Source organism: Bombus flavifrons, chromosome 1 (genome assembly GCF_040668555.2).
Source record: "Bombus flavifrons isolate JBK064 chromosome 1, iyBomFlav1_principal, whole genome shotgun sequence".
Taxonomy (NCBI): Eukaryota; Metazoa; Arthropoda; class Insecta; order Hymenoptera; family Apidae; genus Bombus; species Bombus flavifrons.
Window position 1 is genome coordinate 19435757 of NC_138442.1, and position 13417 is coordinate 19449173.

Sequence of the window (13417 nt, forward strand, 5' to 3'; positions counted from 1 at the left end):
AAATTTACGTCGTAAGCTGTTTTCTTAAGTGAGAAAACATGGGACGTTGTTCGATGTACACCACGAAAAGTGGGAAATATATGAATCCTACCGATCAAGCACGTAAGTTGATACAATGACTTAAAAATCTTAGATTTAATAATTATTATAACTTATTTATAATTATTGTAACTTATGATAACAAATTTGTTACAGGTAAAGAGGCACGTAAAAAAGAAATAATGAAAAATAAAAAACAAAGGCAGTTAGTACGCGCTGCCGTTCTAAAGGGCAAAGATCCGGCTCAGATTATCGAAGAAATGGAAAAAATAGATCAAATGCCACCACCACTTAATGAGAAAGTACTGAAAGACAAAAGAAAGAAATTAAAGGAGACCTTGGATCGCATCTTGAAAATGCATGTATGTATTAATTATTGATAAGATTAAATCAATGTTAACATATTTTAACATATCGTACAATATTACATATATTTTTTTGTTTCTTTACAGGCAAAGGATGATCAGGAAAAGTGGGCAGAGTTAAAAGAACAATTGATACAATATGAACGTAGAAGAATAGATCTCGTTTCATATTTTGAGGCTGTAAGACTTGCACAACAAGTACAAGTTGATGAAATTCCATTACCATCAGCCGCCAATGACATATCTCGAATGTACTCAGGTTCTTTAACTTCACAAATACCTTTGCCTGATATGCCGCAACCACCAGCGCATATGTATCCGCCCCATCCACATTACATACCACAGCATCATCCGCTTATGAACATACCAATACCACCAAGTATTTTAAAAAAAACAAGTGCATATGCAACATGCCCTTCCATACCTACACTAGCACCTAATGAAGAATCACCCGGTGTCCCACCTTTTCCATCGCCATATCTATCAAGTGATGATGAAGATATGACTAAAGAACAAGTACCAAAATCGAGAACAATTCGATTTGCGGATGACAAAGAAGATAATAAACAAGAGTCAGACGGTAAAGATAAGGACGGTGACAAAGAGAAGGAAAAAGAAAGGGACATAGCTAAAGTGAAACCAACAACTACTCTACAACAGAAAATGTTAGCTATGGCAGGGCAAGATATTGATCAGTTTATGCGTGAAAAGGAAGTTGTTCATAAAAAGCGGGAAACTGAACGAGCTCAAGATTTAAATGCTCGATTGTCACTACTGGAAGCAGAACATGAATCTAATTCCAAGTCTAATAATAAATGTGGTAATAATAAAATGGAAGTGGAAGATCTAGAACCTCCAGGAGCATCAGACCATTCATCAAACCATAATCAACATACATCACATTCTCATTCTCAACATACGCAATCACACACAATGCCACCTATGGGATTGCCGCCGTCTCCTTTAATGTATAGACCTCCACCACCACCACCAGGAATGCCGAGGATGTTGAGACCTGGTCCACCAAGTATGTCAAGAATGCTTCCTCCACAAATGCAAATGCCAAATCTATCAAATATGACAAATATAGGAAGTCCTAAAATGCGGACACAATCTGCGACAGGATCACAACCTAAAACACCTAATGTACTTCCTGCTGCACCACAATTAATTAATCGAAAAGATAAAGACGGTAAAAGTACTACAATTATCGAAGCAAAACCGCAAATGAGGAATTTAATAGCTGATGTTATAAGATTTTTACCTACCTCTCTTCGTGTGAAAAGGGATGATAAAAGGAAACCAAGTATTTTGTCAAGACTTTCAGAAAGGATACCAGAAACGCAACCAATGCGAACTACTCAACCTAGAACAAAAGATGATGCATATATGCAATTTATGCAAGAAATGGAAGGATTACTTTCAAATTGTAATACTGTATATAGTAGAACATTACTTGAAAAGCAAAAAATTAAATGTTAAAGAATACGTTGCGGTTATTATTACTATAATATATTACTGTAATATAGACATATTTTTTAATTTTTAGTCCTTAATATTTATAAATTTCAAGTGCCTTTATTTCTGCGTAAATTTATATGAACTGAATTTGTTCATAAGCGTAGCTAAAAGATTTCGACCAAAAAGATGTTTTATTGAATATTATACTTTCTAGTAATTAATTTTAACAATTAGTAATTAAAAGTTGTTCAAATTTTGCATTCAATATTACAGTATCAACAGTAACTTGTACTTTTTCTACTTAAATTTGTAAAAAATTGTTTTTTACGCAATACATGATGAAAATTTGTACTATTATTTAATTCTAACGAATTAACAGAATAGACAATGATGTTGTAAAAATTTATTTTCATTAAAATTATGAAATCGCGGACTATTATTAAGGCATGCGCTTAATAATCCATATGACAGACTTGTTCTTGCTATTTCCGACAATAGTAAACGTCATTTCCTAGTTTCGAGTCAAGCATGATCATATAAACAAGTCTCGACATTCGTTAGTTTAAAATACCAAATATGTTGGTAAAATAAATTAGGTTTTCGTAATAACTAACTAGTTTCTGCAATCATTTCAAAGCAAGAAAGGTCATCCTCAACTGGATTATTAAGAAAATAATAAATAGCCATACACAAAGCATTCTCTCTTGTTGTTGTGAAAAAGGAAGGATCAGCACCTATATGCAAATTTAGAAATGTAAGAGACCTACGTGTATTATAATATTTTGTAATTATATTATGTATACTGTAATTTTGTGTAATAAATATATATAATTATGTGTAATTTTGTTTTGTGTTATTATTCTACTTTATACATACCTTTCCTTATAAAAGAATATACCATGCAAATCTTTTTGCTAAAAAAATAGTTGACTGTAATTACTTTACATCACATAGAACGTAACTCATGTCACGTAATATAAATGACACAGTATAGAGTGACAGTGGAGTTAATGTAACACCATGTATTATTCCCTTGTGAGAGAATTCGCCTGGCAACCGGCAACAGTGGTTACGGCAACCCTGTTTCCTACTTCTCTGTAACGAGATAGGAAGTCGTTTCTTAGTTTTGTGACTACGTTGTAAAAGTATCTAAATATTATTAGTGTTTCATCAAAATTAATTCTACCCTACGTTCCAGAGTTAAATGTATTGTAAAAAAGTATTTTTATGTCCTGAAACTAATTATATTTGAAGTGATTTAACTTGAACTCAAAACATGTATCCAAGAAATAGACAAAGCCAAGGCTATCCCAATAGTAAGTAGCTTTAAATAATTTTACAGTAAATTTGTAATTGTTTTCTTCGATATTTTAATGTAGTGGATATATTTTTTTGTTCATTATTTATAATAGTTGAAGGTACGTATATGGCTGTAGTAGAAGAAAATCAATACCTATATACCGGTTTATAAAGAATGGCGTTCTACAATGAATATTTTGACATAATTTTACGTTATACTTAGTGAATAATGCTAAAAATGATGTTCTAAAATAATTTTTATAATTTATTTTGATTTTTTTAAATATTCTTATATATGAAAAAGAACTTTTTCGTTTAACGTGTTAATTTGAACTTGAATAATGTAAAAATTGTATACATAGTTAGTCACAAAATTATTAGCACATACAGAAAGTTAACAGGAATACGAAAAATAAAAAGATGATAAAAGTATTCTCAGCACGTTTTATTTAAAAAATATAGTTTTCTAGTCCTTTAGCTAAGAAATCTATGGAAAAAAACAATAAAATTATCATTTGTGGTTATGAAAAAATAATGCGAAACAATTCCAAGAATTAATTAGGATCACAAAATTAGCAACACATGTTGTTAAACTTAATAATTTTTTATAATAATAATTAGAATTTTTATTTTGTGAGATATCCTTTTTGTTTTATCACCTCCCCAAGTTGGATATTAATTGATTGTTATAATGTCTTACACTGAATTTATAAGGCAGTATTTGGGTACTTGAATTGTTTTTCATAGAATGTTACATGTGTGTCATTAATTTTATAACCTGAATAAGTGCAAGGAATTGTTACATTTTGTCTTGTCAAAAACTATATTAATAATTTCATCGCTCTTTATATAATATTCATAGTTCAAAGACTAAATATCACATTTTTTAAATAAAGAGTGCTGAACGTACTTTTATTATCATTTCATTTTTCATATTTCTATAACCTCCTGTATGTGTGAATAATTTTGAGACTCACTGTATTTATTATAAAGCCGCGAATGTGTTTTTCTTGATTTTATTATCATTGATTTCAACAAAAGATACCAATAATTTCATTAATTATGTTTCCAGTGAGAAACCAAAGTAATCCAAATGTACCATATCAAGGTCAAAGCACTGTAAGTTTGCTATTTTAAGAATAATTTTACTGCATAACTTTAATTTAAAAAGTATAAGAGAAGCATATGTATATATATATATTTTGAAAACAATAATTTTCCAAGTAAATGATTCATATAATTACATATGGTATAGTAACATATATAGTATGTAGTATGTAAATAAATGAATAACACATTTTCATTATATCAATCGATAAAATCTGTTTAAGTAATTTAGAAATTTATATATCAGAAGATGCAAAACACACATACACTCAATATTTGCTATCTAAGTATTCCAGATCTTAAAATTCTTTTATTTTTCTATAATTATATTTAATTTGTTTATTGATATAAATTATTTAAATATACTAAAGATGTTAAAAATATGATATATTTAATTTTATACATAATACAGTGAAAAAATGTGATGTAAAGTAATCTAATATCTTAAGTAATTTAAATTAGTATTATTTAGAAATGCATTTTTTGTTTTTACAAAATATAAAATACACATTTGCATTTCTTAAACTTATACATATGTATATACACAAAAAATATTTCCAGTATAAAAATAATATGGAAGTATTTTTTATATTAATCTAGTACAAATACTAAACTACATTAGAGTTTTATGATGTATATAACAATAAAATACATTACATATATAATACAATGATATTCACTAATATCATTTGATGTATATATACTAGAAATTTATGACAAAATGATTCATAAATACAAGAATAAATATCTGTATAACGTTATTGATCATTCTTTTGATACTTAAAATAAATACATTTAGCACTTTTTAATATACTCAATATCTGATAATTCTGTGTGTGTGTGCGTGCGTGCGTGCGTGCGTGCGTGTGGGCGTGTGTGTGAAATATTTTGAATTCATCATAATTAGAATGTGTAATTATTGTTTTCAATATTTCCATTTGTTGTTTTCAATATTTCATCCATTTGCATGTACTAATTAGTGGTCCCTACTTTCCCCTCCCCTGCAATGCAGGAACTAGTAGCTATACAACAATACCGAGGAGGTCTATTCAGCCAGGGGCTAGTTCGTCAGTTACCCCCATAGCGTAGCTTGCCATAGGCCATATTTTTAATAACATACTGAACTGATGTTTACATAACATTTTAGGCTAAACTGTTTGTCACTAAACTAAAAATAAACTTGTCCTGATACTACATATGTAGGTTTCTCTGAAATATTATGATTTAATAGTTACAAAATATAAAAATGGCGCATGTAAGTTTTCTGTTCGTTTAAATCTTCATTATTTATTAAATTTTATTTCACAATTAGCTTAAGTGTTTGTTTCCATAAACATGAGCAAATTTTATACGCAACATGTTACAAAATTATATTTATTATTGATATAAAGCATATAGTAATGAAACTTTTACTTAGGCTTGAAAATCTTTATTCTTCTTCTTACTCTCCTTTTACTCTCCTTTTTTCTATTTTCTATTTTATGTAAACTCAGTTCAGTTATACATAAGGAAATATAGGCCACGGAAATAATTTGGCTGGTATGAGTTATGGGAGTAGCATTAGACTGCTTTCAAGTGCATATGCAATGCTAGACCTTGGTGGGATAGCACAACCGTACAGGTTCCTTGTGTAGCGGCGACCCACCCTATGTTTGCAGTACAATCAGCAGGCCAGTTTTCAAGCAACACAACCTCCTCCAAATCAACAAATTAATTACAAACAAGGAAGTTCACAAAATGCACAACCATTTAAACCACAGCAGCAGCAACAGCAACAACAACCACAAATGCAACAGGTAGCAGCAAGGAATTTGCAACATAGCAAATCTCAGCAACCACAAATGCAACAAGTAGCAGCAAAGAATTTACAGCAAGGGAAACCACAACAACAGCAACAACAATTGCCACAGCAAATTAAACAACCACAACAATCCATTGCCAATTCTTCTCAAAGCCAAGCTCAACCACAGCCTCAATCACAGTCCCAACAACAATCTCAACCACAGCCTCAAACACAATCACAATCACAATTTCAACCTCAAATACAACGGTTGAAACCAATTTTAAAACTACCTCTTCATAATCAGCAACAAAGTGCAATTGCTATGCAAAATAATCCTGTTTCATCTTCTCAACCATTAGTTCCTACTCCAACATCTCCCTTAACAACTAACTCTAATCCTACACCTCCAACAAGTAATAGCACATCTGAAGTAAAGAATGAAAGTCAAGTACCTGAAGATACAGATACTAAAATAGAAGAACAACTTCCAAGATGGAGGCGTAAAGCACCTGGATGTAAGTATTTAAAATAATCATTAAGAAGCAATTTTTATTTCTGTTTTTTTCTAAGTTTATTTAAAACGTTTTTTTTAACTACATTTGAAATAATTTTGAAATTTATATCGCATAAATTATCTAAATATAGAAACATTATATACATAATGATGATAATCCACTGCGCAAATTTGAAGATTGAAACTATTGCTATGTGCTCTAATAGATTACTATTGAGCTATTGCATATTTATAATCATTGTGAATATTGATATACTGATATATATATATATATATATGGAAAAAATTAATAAAATATACTCTTGTTTAATAAATTAGAGTAAATAAAAGACTGAAACGACTTCGTTTGAATCAACGTCTACGAAAGACATTGCAACCCAAGAATGCAATTATGGTACTAAATGAAATGAAATCTGGAGTCCAGTTCACATTTCCTGAAACTCAAGGACCTATGCCAAACTCCCTGTATCTCGTTCATGCAGAGGTATTTAGAATAATTTAATGTACACTCACACGCACGCGCGCGCACACACGCACACACGCACACACACACACACACACACACACACACACACACTTATGCGTGTTTATACATTATAAATACTAAAATCCTAAAATAATTTTTTTTATTAAAAATAGGTTGATGGTAAAGCTTATGTTGGACAAGGATTATCTAAACCACTTGCTCGTCAAAATGCTGCTGAAAATGCATTGAAAGCATTATTACTTGAAAAAATGACGGCAGCATCTATGAAAGCACGTATTGATGCTGAATCAGATGGACAATCAGTCCAATCTATGGATACATCTACTATATCAAAAGAGGAAAATAACGAAGAAGGTGTAACACCAATGGATACTACTGTTGATGAAAGTGATGAAATTGCATGGAGTTCTTTGGCTAGTTTTGCATTATATAAACATTTCCTTGAATGGCATAATCGAGGAACATCAGTTCCAGTTCCAAGACCAGGATTACCGTCACCAGTTAAGGGAATTAAAAGAGAGATTTCTCATGTTCAAAAAACTCCAGTTCAGAAAGAACTTCCAGCTAATGCAACAAGCATACACCCTGTAATGTTATTAAATCAAATGAGACCAGGTTTAACATTTGTAGAACTTAATCGAGTTGGTAATTCACCAAATACAATGTGTACAAGTTGAATTTAGCGCTAGCTAGTTCATGTAGCGTTCATATAGAGGGCGTACACATCAATTTACAGTTACTTACGTCTCCATTTCGTTGCGCAGACTGCAGCAGCTTCAGTATACCGTCTGCAGTGTACTGAGTATAGTCGGCGTACCCGTACTTACGATAAATATAAATATTAATTTATTTAATATAAAAATTGTGAAAATACAATATAAATTTACGTCGTAAGCTGTTTTCTTAAGTGAGAAAACATGGGACGTTGTTCGATGTACACCACGAAAAGTGGGAAATATATGAATCCTACCGATCAAGCACGTAAGTTGATACAATGACTTAAAAATCTTAGATTTAATAATTATTATAACTTATTTATAATTATTGTAACTTATGATAACAAATTTGTTACAGGTAAAGAGGCACGTAAAAAAGAAATAATGAAAAATAAAAAACAAAGGCAGTTAGTACGCGCTGCCGTTCTAAAGGGCAAAGATCCGGCTCAGATTATCGAAGAAATGGAAAAAATAGATCAAATGCCACCACCACTTAATGAGAAAGTACTGAAAGACAAAAGAAAGAAATTAAAGGAGACCTTGGATCGCATCTTGAAAATGCATGTATGTATTAATTATTGATAAGATTAAATCAATGTTAACATATTTTAACATATCGTACAATATTACATATATTTTTTTGTTTCTTTACAGGCAAAGGATGATCAGGAAAAGTGGGCAGAGTTAAAAGAACAATTGATACAATATGAACGTAGAAGAATAGATCTCGTTTCATATTTTGAGGCTGTAAGACTTGCACAACAAGTACAAGTTGATGAAATTCCATTACCATCAGCCGCCAATGACATATCTCGAATGTACTCAGGTTCTTTAACTTCACAAATACCTTTGCCTGATATGCCGCAACCACCAGCGCATATGTATCCGCCCCATCCACATTACATACCACAGCATCATCCGCTTATGAACATACCAATACCACCAAGTATTTTAAAAAAAACAAGTGCATATGCAACATGCCCTTCCATACCTACACTAGCACCTAATGAAGAATCACCCGGTGTCCCACCTTTTCCATCGCCATATCTATCAAGTGATGATGAAGATATGACTAAAGAACAAGTACCAAAATCGAGAACAATTCGATTTGCGGATGACAAAGAAGATAATAAACAAGAGTCAGACGGTAAAGATAAGGACGGTGACAAAGAGAAGGAAAAAGAAAGGGACATAGCTAAAGTGAAACCAACAACTACTCTACAACAGAAAATGTTAGCTATGGCAGGGCAAGATATTGATCAGTTTATGCGTGAAAAGGAAGTTGTTCATAAAAAGCGGGAAACTGAACGAGCTCAAGATTTAAATGCTCGATTGTCACTACTGGAAGCAGAACATGAATCTAATTCCAAGTCTAATAATAAATGTGGTAATAATAAAATGGAAGTGGAAGATCTAGAACCTCCAGGAGCATCAGACCATTCATCAAACCATAATCAACATACATCACATTCTCATTCTCAACATACGCAATCACACACAATGCCACCTATGGGATTGCCGCCGTCTCCTTTAATGTATAGACCTCCACCACCACCACCAGGAATGCCGAGGATGTTGAGACCTGGTCCACCAAGTATGTCAAGAATGCTTCCTCCACAAATGCAAATGCCAAATCTATCAAATATGACAAATATAGGAAGTCCTAAAATGCGGACACAATCTGCGACAGGATCACAACCTAAAACACCTAATGTACTTCCTGCTGCACCACAATTAATTAATCGAAAAGATAAAGACGGTAAAAGTACTACAATTATCGAAGCAAAACCGCAAATGAGGAATTTAATAGCTGATGTTATAAGATTTTTACCTACCTCTCTTCGTGTGAGAAGGGATGATAAAAGGAAACCAAGTATTTTGTCAAGACTTTCAGAAAGGATACCAGAAACGCAACCAATGCGAACTACTCAACCTAGAACAAAAGATGATGCATATATGCAATTTATGCAAGAAATGGAAGGATTACTTTCAAATTGTAATACTGTATATAGTAGAACATTACTTGAAAAGCAAAAAATTAAATGTTAAAGAATACGTTGCGGTTATTATTACTATAATATATTACTGTAATATAGACATATTTTTTAATTTTTAGTCCTTAATATTTATAAATTTCAAGTGCCTTTATTTCTGCGTAAATTTATATGAACTGAATTTGTTCATAAGCGTAGCTAAAAGATTTCGACCAAAAAGATGTTTTATTGAATATTATACTTTCTAGTAATTAATTTTAACAATTAGTAATTAAAAGTTGTTCAAATTTTGCATTCAATATTACAGTATCAACAGTAACTTGTACTTTTTCTACTTAAATTTGTAAAAAATTGTTTTTTACGCAATACATGATGAAAATTTGTACTATTATTTAATTCTAACGAATTAACAGAATAGACAATGATGTTGTAAAAATTTATTTTCATTAAAATTATGAAATCGCGGACTATTATTAAGGCATGCGCTTAATAATCCATATGACAGACTTGTTCTTGCTATTTCCGACAATAGTAAACGTCATTTCCTAGTTTCGAGTCAAGCATGATCATATAAACAAGTCTCGACATTCGTTAGTTTAAAATACCAAATATGTTGGTAAAATAAATTAGGTTTTCGTAATAACTAACTAGTTTCTGCAATCATTTCAAAGCAAGAAAGGTCATCCTCAACTGGATTATTAAGAAAATAATAAATAGCCATACACAAAGCATTCTCTCTTGTTGTTGTGAAAAAGGAAGGATCAGCACCTATATGCAAATTTAGAAATGTAAGAGACCTACGTGTATTATAATATTTTGTAATTATATTATGTATACTGTAATTTTGTGTAATAAATATATATAATTATGTGTAATTTTGTTTTGTGTTATTATTCTACTTTATACATACCTTTCCTTATAAAAGAATATACCATGCAAATCTTTTTGCTAAAAAGATAGTTGACTGTAATTACTTTACATCACATAGAACGTAACTCATGTCACGTAATATAAATGACACAGTATAGAGTGACAGTGGAGTTAATGTAACACCATGTATTATTCCCTTGTGAGAGAATTCGCCTGGCAACCGGCAACAGTGGTTACGGCAACCCTGTTTCCTACTTCTCTGTAACGAGATAGGAAGTCGTTTCTTAGTTTTGTGACTACGTTGTAAAAGTATCTAAATATTATTAGTGTTTCATCAAAATTAATTCTACCCTACGTTCCAGAGTTAAATGTATTGTAAAAAAGTATTTTTATGTCCTGAAACTAATTATATTTGAAGTGATTTAACTTGAACTCAAAACATGTATCCAAGAAATAGACAAAGCCAAGGCTATCCCAATAGTAAGTAGCTTTAAATAATTTTACAGTAAATTTGTAATTGTTTTCTTCGATATTTTAATGTAGTGGATATATTTTTTTGTTCATTATTTATAATAGTTGAAGGTACGTATATGGCTGTAGTAGAAGAAAATCAATACCTATATACCGGTTTATAAAGAATGGCGTTCTACAATGAATATTTTGACATAATTTTACGTTATACTTAGTGAATAATGCTAAAAATGATGTTCTAAAATAATTTTTATAATTTATTTTGATTTTTTTAAATATTCTTATATATGAAAAAGAACTTTTTCGTTTAACGTGTTAATTTGAACTTGAATAATGTAAAAATTGTATACATAGTTAGTCACAAAATTATTAGCACATACAGAAAGTTAACAGGAATACGAAAAATAAAAAGATGATAAAAGTATTCTCAGCACGTTTTATTTAAAAAATATAGTTTTCTAGTCCTTTAGCTAAGAAATCTATGGAAAAAAACAATAAAATTATCATTTGTGGTTATGAAAAAATAATGCGAAACAATTCCAAGAATTAATTAGGATCACAAAATTAGCAACACATGTTGTTAAACTTAATAATTTTTTATAATAATAATTAGAATTTTTATTTTGTGAGATATCCTTTTTGTTTTATCACCTCCCCAAGTTGGATATTAATTGATTGTTATAATGTCTTACACTGAATTTATAAGGCAGTATTTGGGTACTTGAATTGTTTTTCATAGAATGTTACATGTGTGTCATTAATTTTATAACCTGAATAAGTGCAAGGAATTGTTACATTTTGTCTTGTCAAAAACTATATTAATAATTTCATCGCTCTTTATATAATATTCATAGTTCAAAGACTAAATATCACATTTTTTAAATAAAGAGTGCTGAACGTACTTTTATTATCATTTCATTTTTCATATTTCTATAACCTCCTGTATGTGTGAATAATTTTGAGACTCACTGTATTTATTATAAAGCCGCGAATGTGTTTTTCTTGATTTTATTATCATTGATTTCAACAAAAGATACCAATAATTTCATTAATTATGTTTCCAGTGAGAAACCAAAGTAATCCAAATGTACCATATCAAGGTCAAAGCACTGTAAGTTTGCTATTTTAAGAATAATTTTACTGCATAACTTTAATTTAAAAAGTATAAGAGAAGCATATGTATATATATATATTTTGAAAACAATAATTTTCCAAGTAAATGATTCATATAATTACATATGGTATAGTAACATATATAGTATGTAGTATGTAAATAAATGAATAACACATTTTCATTATATCAATCGATAAAATCTGTTTAAGTAATTTAGAAATTTATATATCAGAAGATGCAAAACACACATACACTCAATATTTGCTATCTAAGTATTCCAGATCTTAAAATTCTTTTATTTTTCTATAATTATATTTAATTTGTTTATTGATATAAATTATTTAAATATACTAAAGATGTTAAAAATATGATATATTTAATTTTATACATAATACAGTGAAAAAATGTGATGTAAAGTAATCTAATATCTTAAGTAATTTAAATTAGTATTATTTAGAAATGCATTTTTTGTTTTTACAAAATATAAAATACACATTTGCATTTCTTAAACTTATACATATGTATATACACAAAAAATATTTCCAGTATAAAAATAATATGGAAGTATTTTTTATATTAATCTAGTACAAATACTAAACTACATTAGAGTTTTATGATGTATATAACAATAAAATACATTACATATATAATACAATGATATTCACTAATATCATTTGATGTATATATACTAGAAATTTATGACAAAATGATTCATAAATACAAGAATAAATATCTGTATAACGTTATTGATCATTCTTTTGATACTTAAAATAAATACATTTAGCACTTTTTAATATACTCAATATCTGATAATTCTGTGTGTGTGTGCGTGCGTGCGTGCGTGCGTGTGGGCGTGTGTGTGAAATATTTTGAATTCATCATAATTAGAATGTGTAATTATTGTTTTCAATATTTCCATTTGTTGTTTTCAATATTTCATCCATTTGCATGTACTAATTAGTGGTCCCTACTTTCCCCTCCCCTGCAATGCAGGAACTAGTAGCTATACAACAATACCGAGGAGGTCTATTCAGCCAGGGGCTAGTTCGTCAGTTACCCCCATAGCGTAGCTTGCCATAGGCCATATTTTTAATAACATACTGAACTGATGTTTACATAACATTTTAGGCTAAACTGTTTGTCACTAAACTAAAAATAAACTTGTCCTGATACTACATATGTAGGTTTCTCTGAAAT

At 30.1% G+C, this 13417-nt stretch overlaps 3 protein-coding genes and 1 long non-coding RNA gene across 4 annotated transcripts; all 4 read left to right on the forward strand.

Moving 5' to 3' along the window:
• The first annotated feature begins 38 nt into the window (after positions 1-38).
• Positions 39-1886, forward strand: LOC138183294 (WW domain-binding protein 11-like). The gene is made up of 3 exons (XM_069119994.1): positions 39-102; positions 196-401; positions 492-1886. Exons 1-3 carry the CDS (start codon positions 39-41, stop codon positions 1884-1886), a joined length of 1665 nt encoding a protein of 554 aa, XP_068976095.1.
• A 986-nt stretch (positions 1887-2872) lies between these two features.
• LOC138183303 (uncharacterized) lies at positions 2873-7732 on the forward strand. Its single transcript, XM_069120007.1, has 5 exons — positions 2873-3181; positions 4237-4283; positions 6032-6573; positions 6887-7052; positions 7208-7732. Exons 1-5 carry the CDS (start codon positions 3142-3144, stop codon positions 7730-7732), a joined length of 1320 nt encoding a protein of 439 aa, XP_068976108.1. The 5' UTR covers positions 2873-3141.
• A 240-nt stretch (positions 7733-7972) lies between these two features.
• On the forward strand, positions 7973-9820 carry LOC138183310 (WW domain-binding protein 11-like). Its single transcript, XM_069120020.1, has 3 exons — positions 7973-8036; positions 8130-8335; positions 8426-9820. The coding sequence occupies exons 1-3, from the start codon at positions 7973-7975 to the stop codon at positions 9818-9820; spliced, it is 1665 nt and encodes a 554-aa protein (XP_068976121.1).
• Positions 9821-10741: 921 nt separating this feature from the next.
• Positions 10742-13361, forward strand: LOC138180771 (uncharacterized). Its single transcript, XR_011173368.1, has 3 exons — positions 10742-11115; positions 12171-12217; positions 13214-13361. It is a non-coding gene; the product is annotated as an uncharacterized LOC138180771 (long non-coding RNA).
• The last annotated feature ends 56 nt before the right edge of the window (positions 13362-13417 follow it).

What these genes read in the sequence shown, in the direction of transcription:
- LOC138183294 (XM_069119994.1), top strand. Translation starts at nt 39, where the DNA reads ATGGGACGTTGTTCGATGTACACCACGAAAAGTGGGAAATATATGAAT. An exon ending in GAATCCTACCGATCAAGCAC is followed by an intron (nt 103 to 195) that starts GTAAGTTGATAC and finishes AATTTGTTACAG; the next exon opens with GTAAAGAGGCACGTAAAAAA. An exon ending in ATCGCATCTTGAAAATGCAT is followed by an intron (nt 402 to 491) that starts GTATGTATTAAT and finishes GTTTCTTTACAG; the next exon opens with GCAAAGGATGATCAGGAAAA.
- LOC138183303 (XM_069120007.1), top strand. Translation starts at nt 3,142, where the DNA reads ATGTATCCAAGAAATAGACAAAGCCAAGGCTATCCCAATA. An exon ending in CGTAAAGCACCTGGATGTAA is followed by an intron (nt 6,574 to 6,886) that starts GTATTTAAAATA and finishes TTAATAAATTAG; the next exon opens with AGTAAATAAAAGACTGAAAC. An exon ending in TGTATCTCGTTCATGCAGAG is followed by an intron (nt 7,053 to 7,207) that starts GTATTTAGAATA and finishes TATTAAAAATAG; the next exon opens with GTTGATGGTAAAGCTTATGT.
- LOC138183310 (XM_069120020.1), top strand. Translation starts at nt 7,973, where the DNA reads ATGGGACGTTGTTCGATGTACACCACGAAAAGTGGGAAATATATGAAT. An exon ending in GAATCCTACCGATCAAGCAC is followed by an intron (nt 8,037 to 8,129) that starts GTAAGTTGATAC and finishes AATTTGTTACAG; the next exon opens with GTAAAGAGGCACGTAAAAAA. An exon ending in ATCGCATCTTGAAAATGCAT is followed by an intron (nt 8,336 to 8,425) that starts GTATGTATTAAT and finishes GTTTCTTTACAG; the next exon opens with GCAAAGGATGATCAGGAAAA.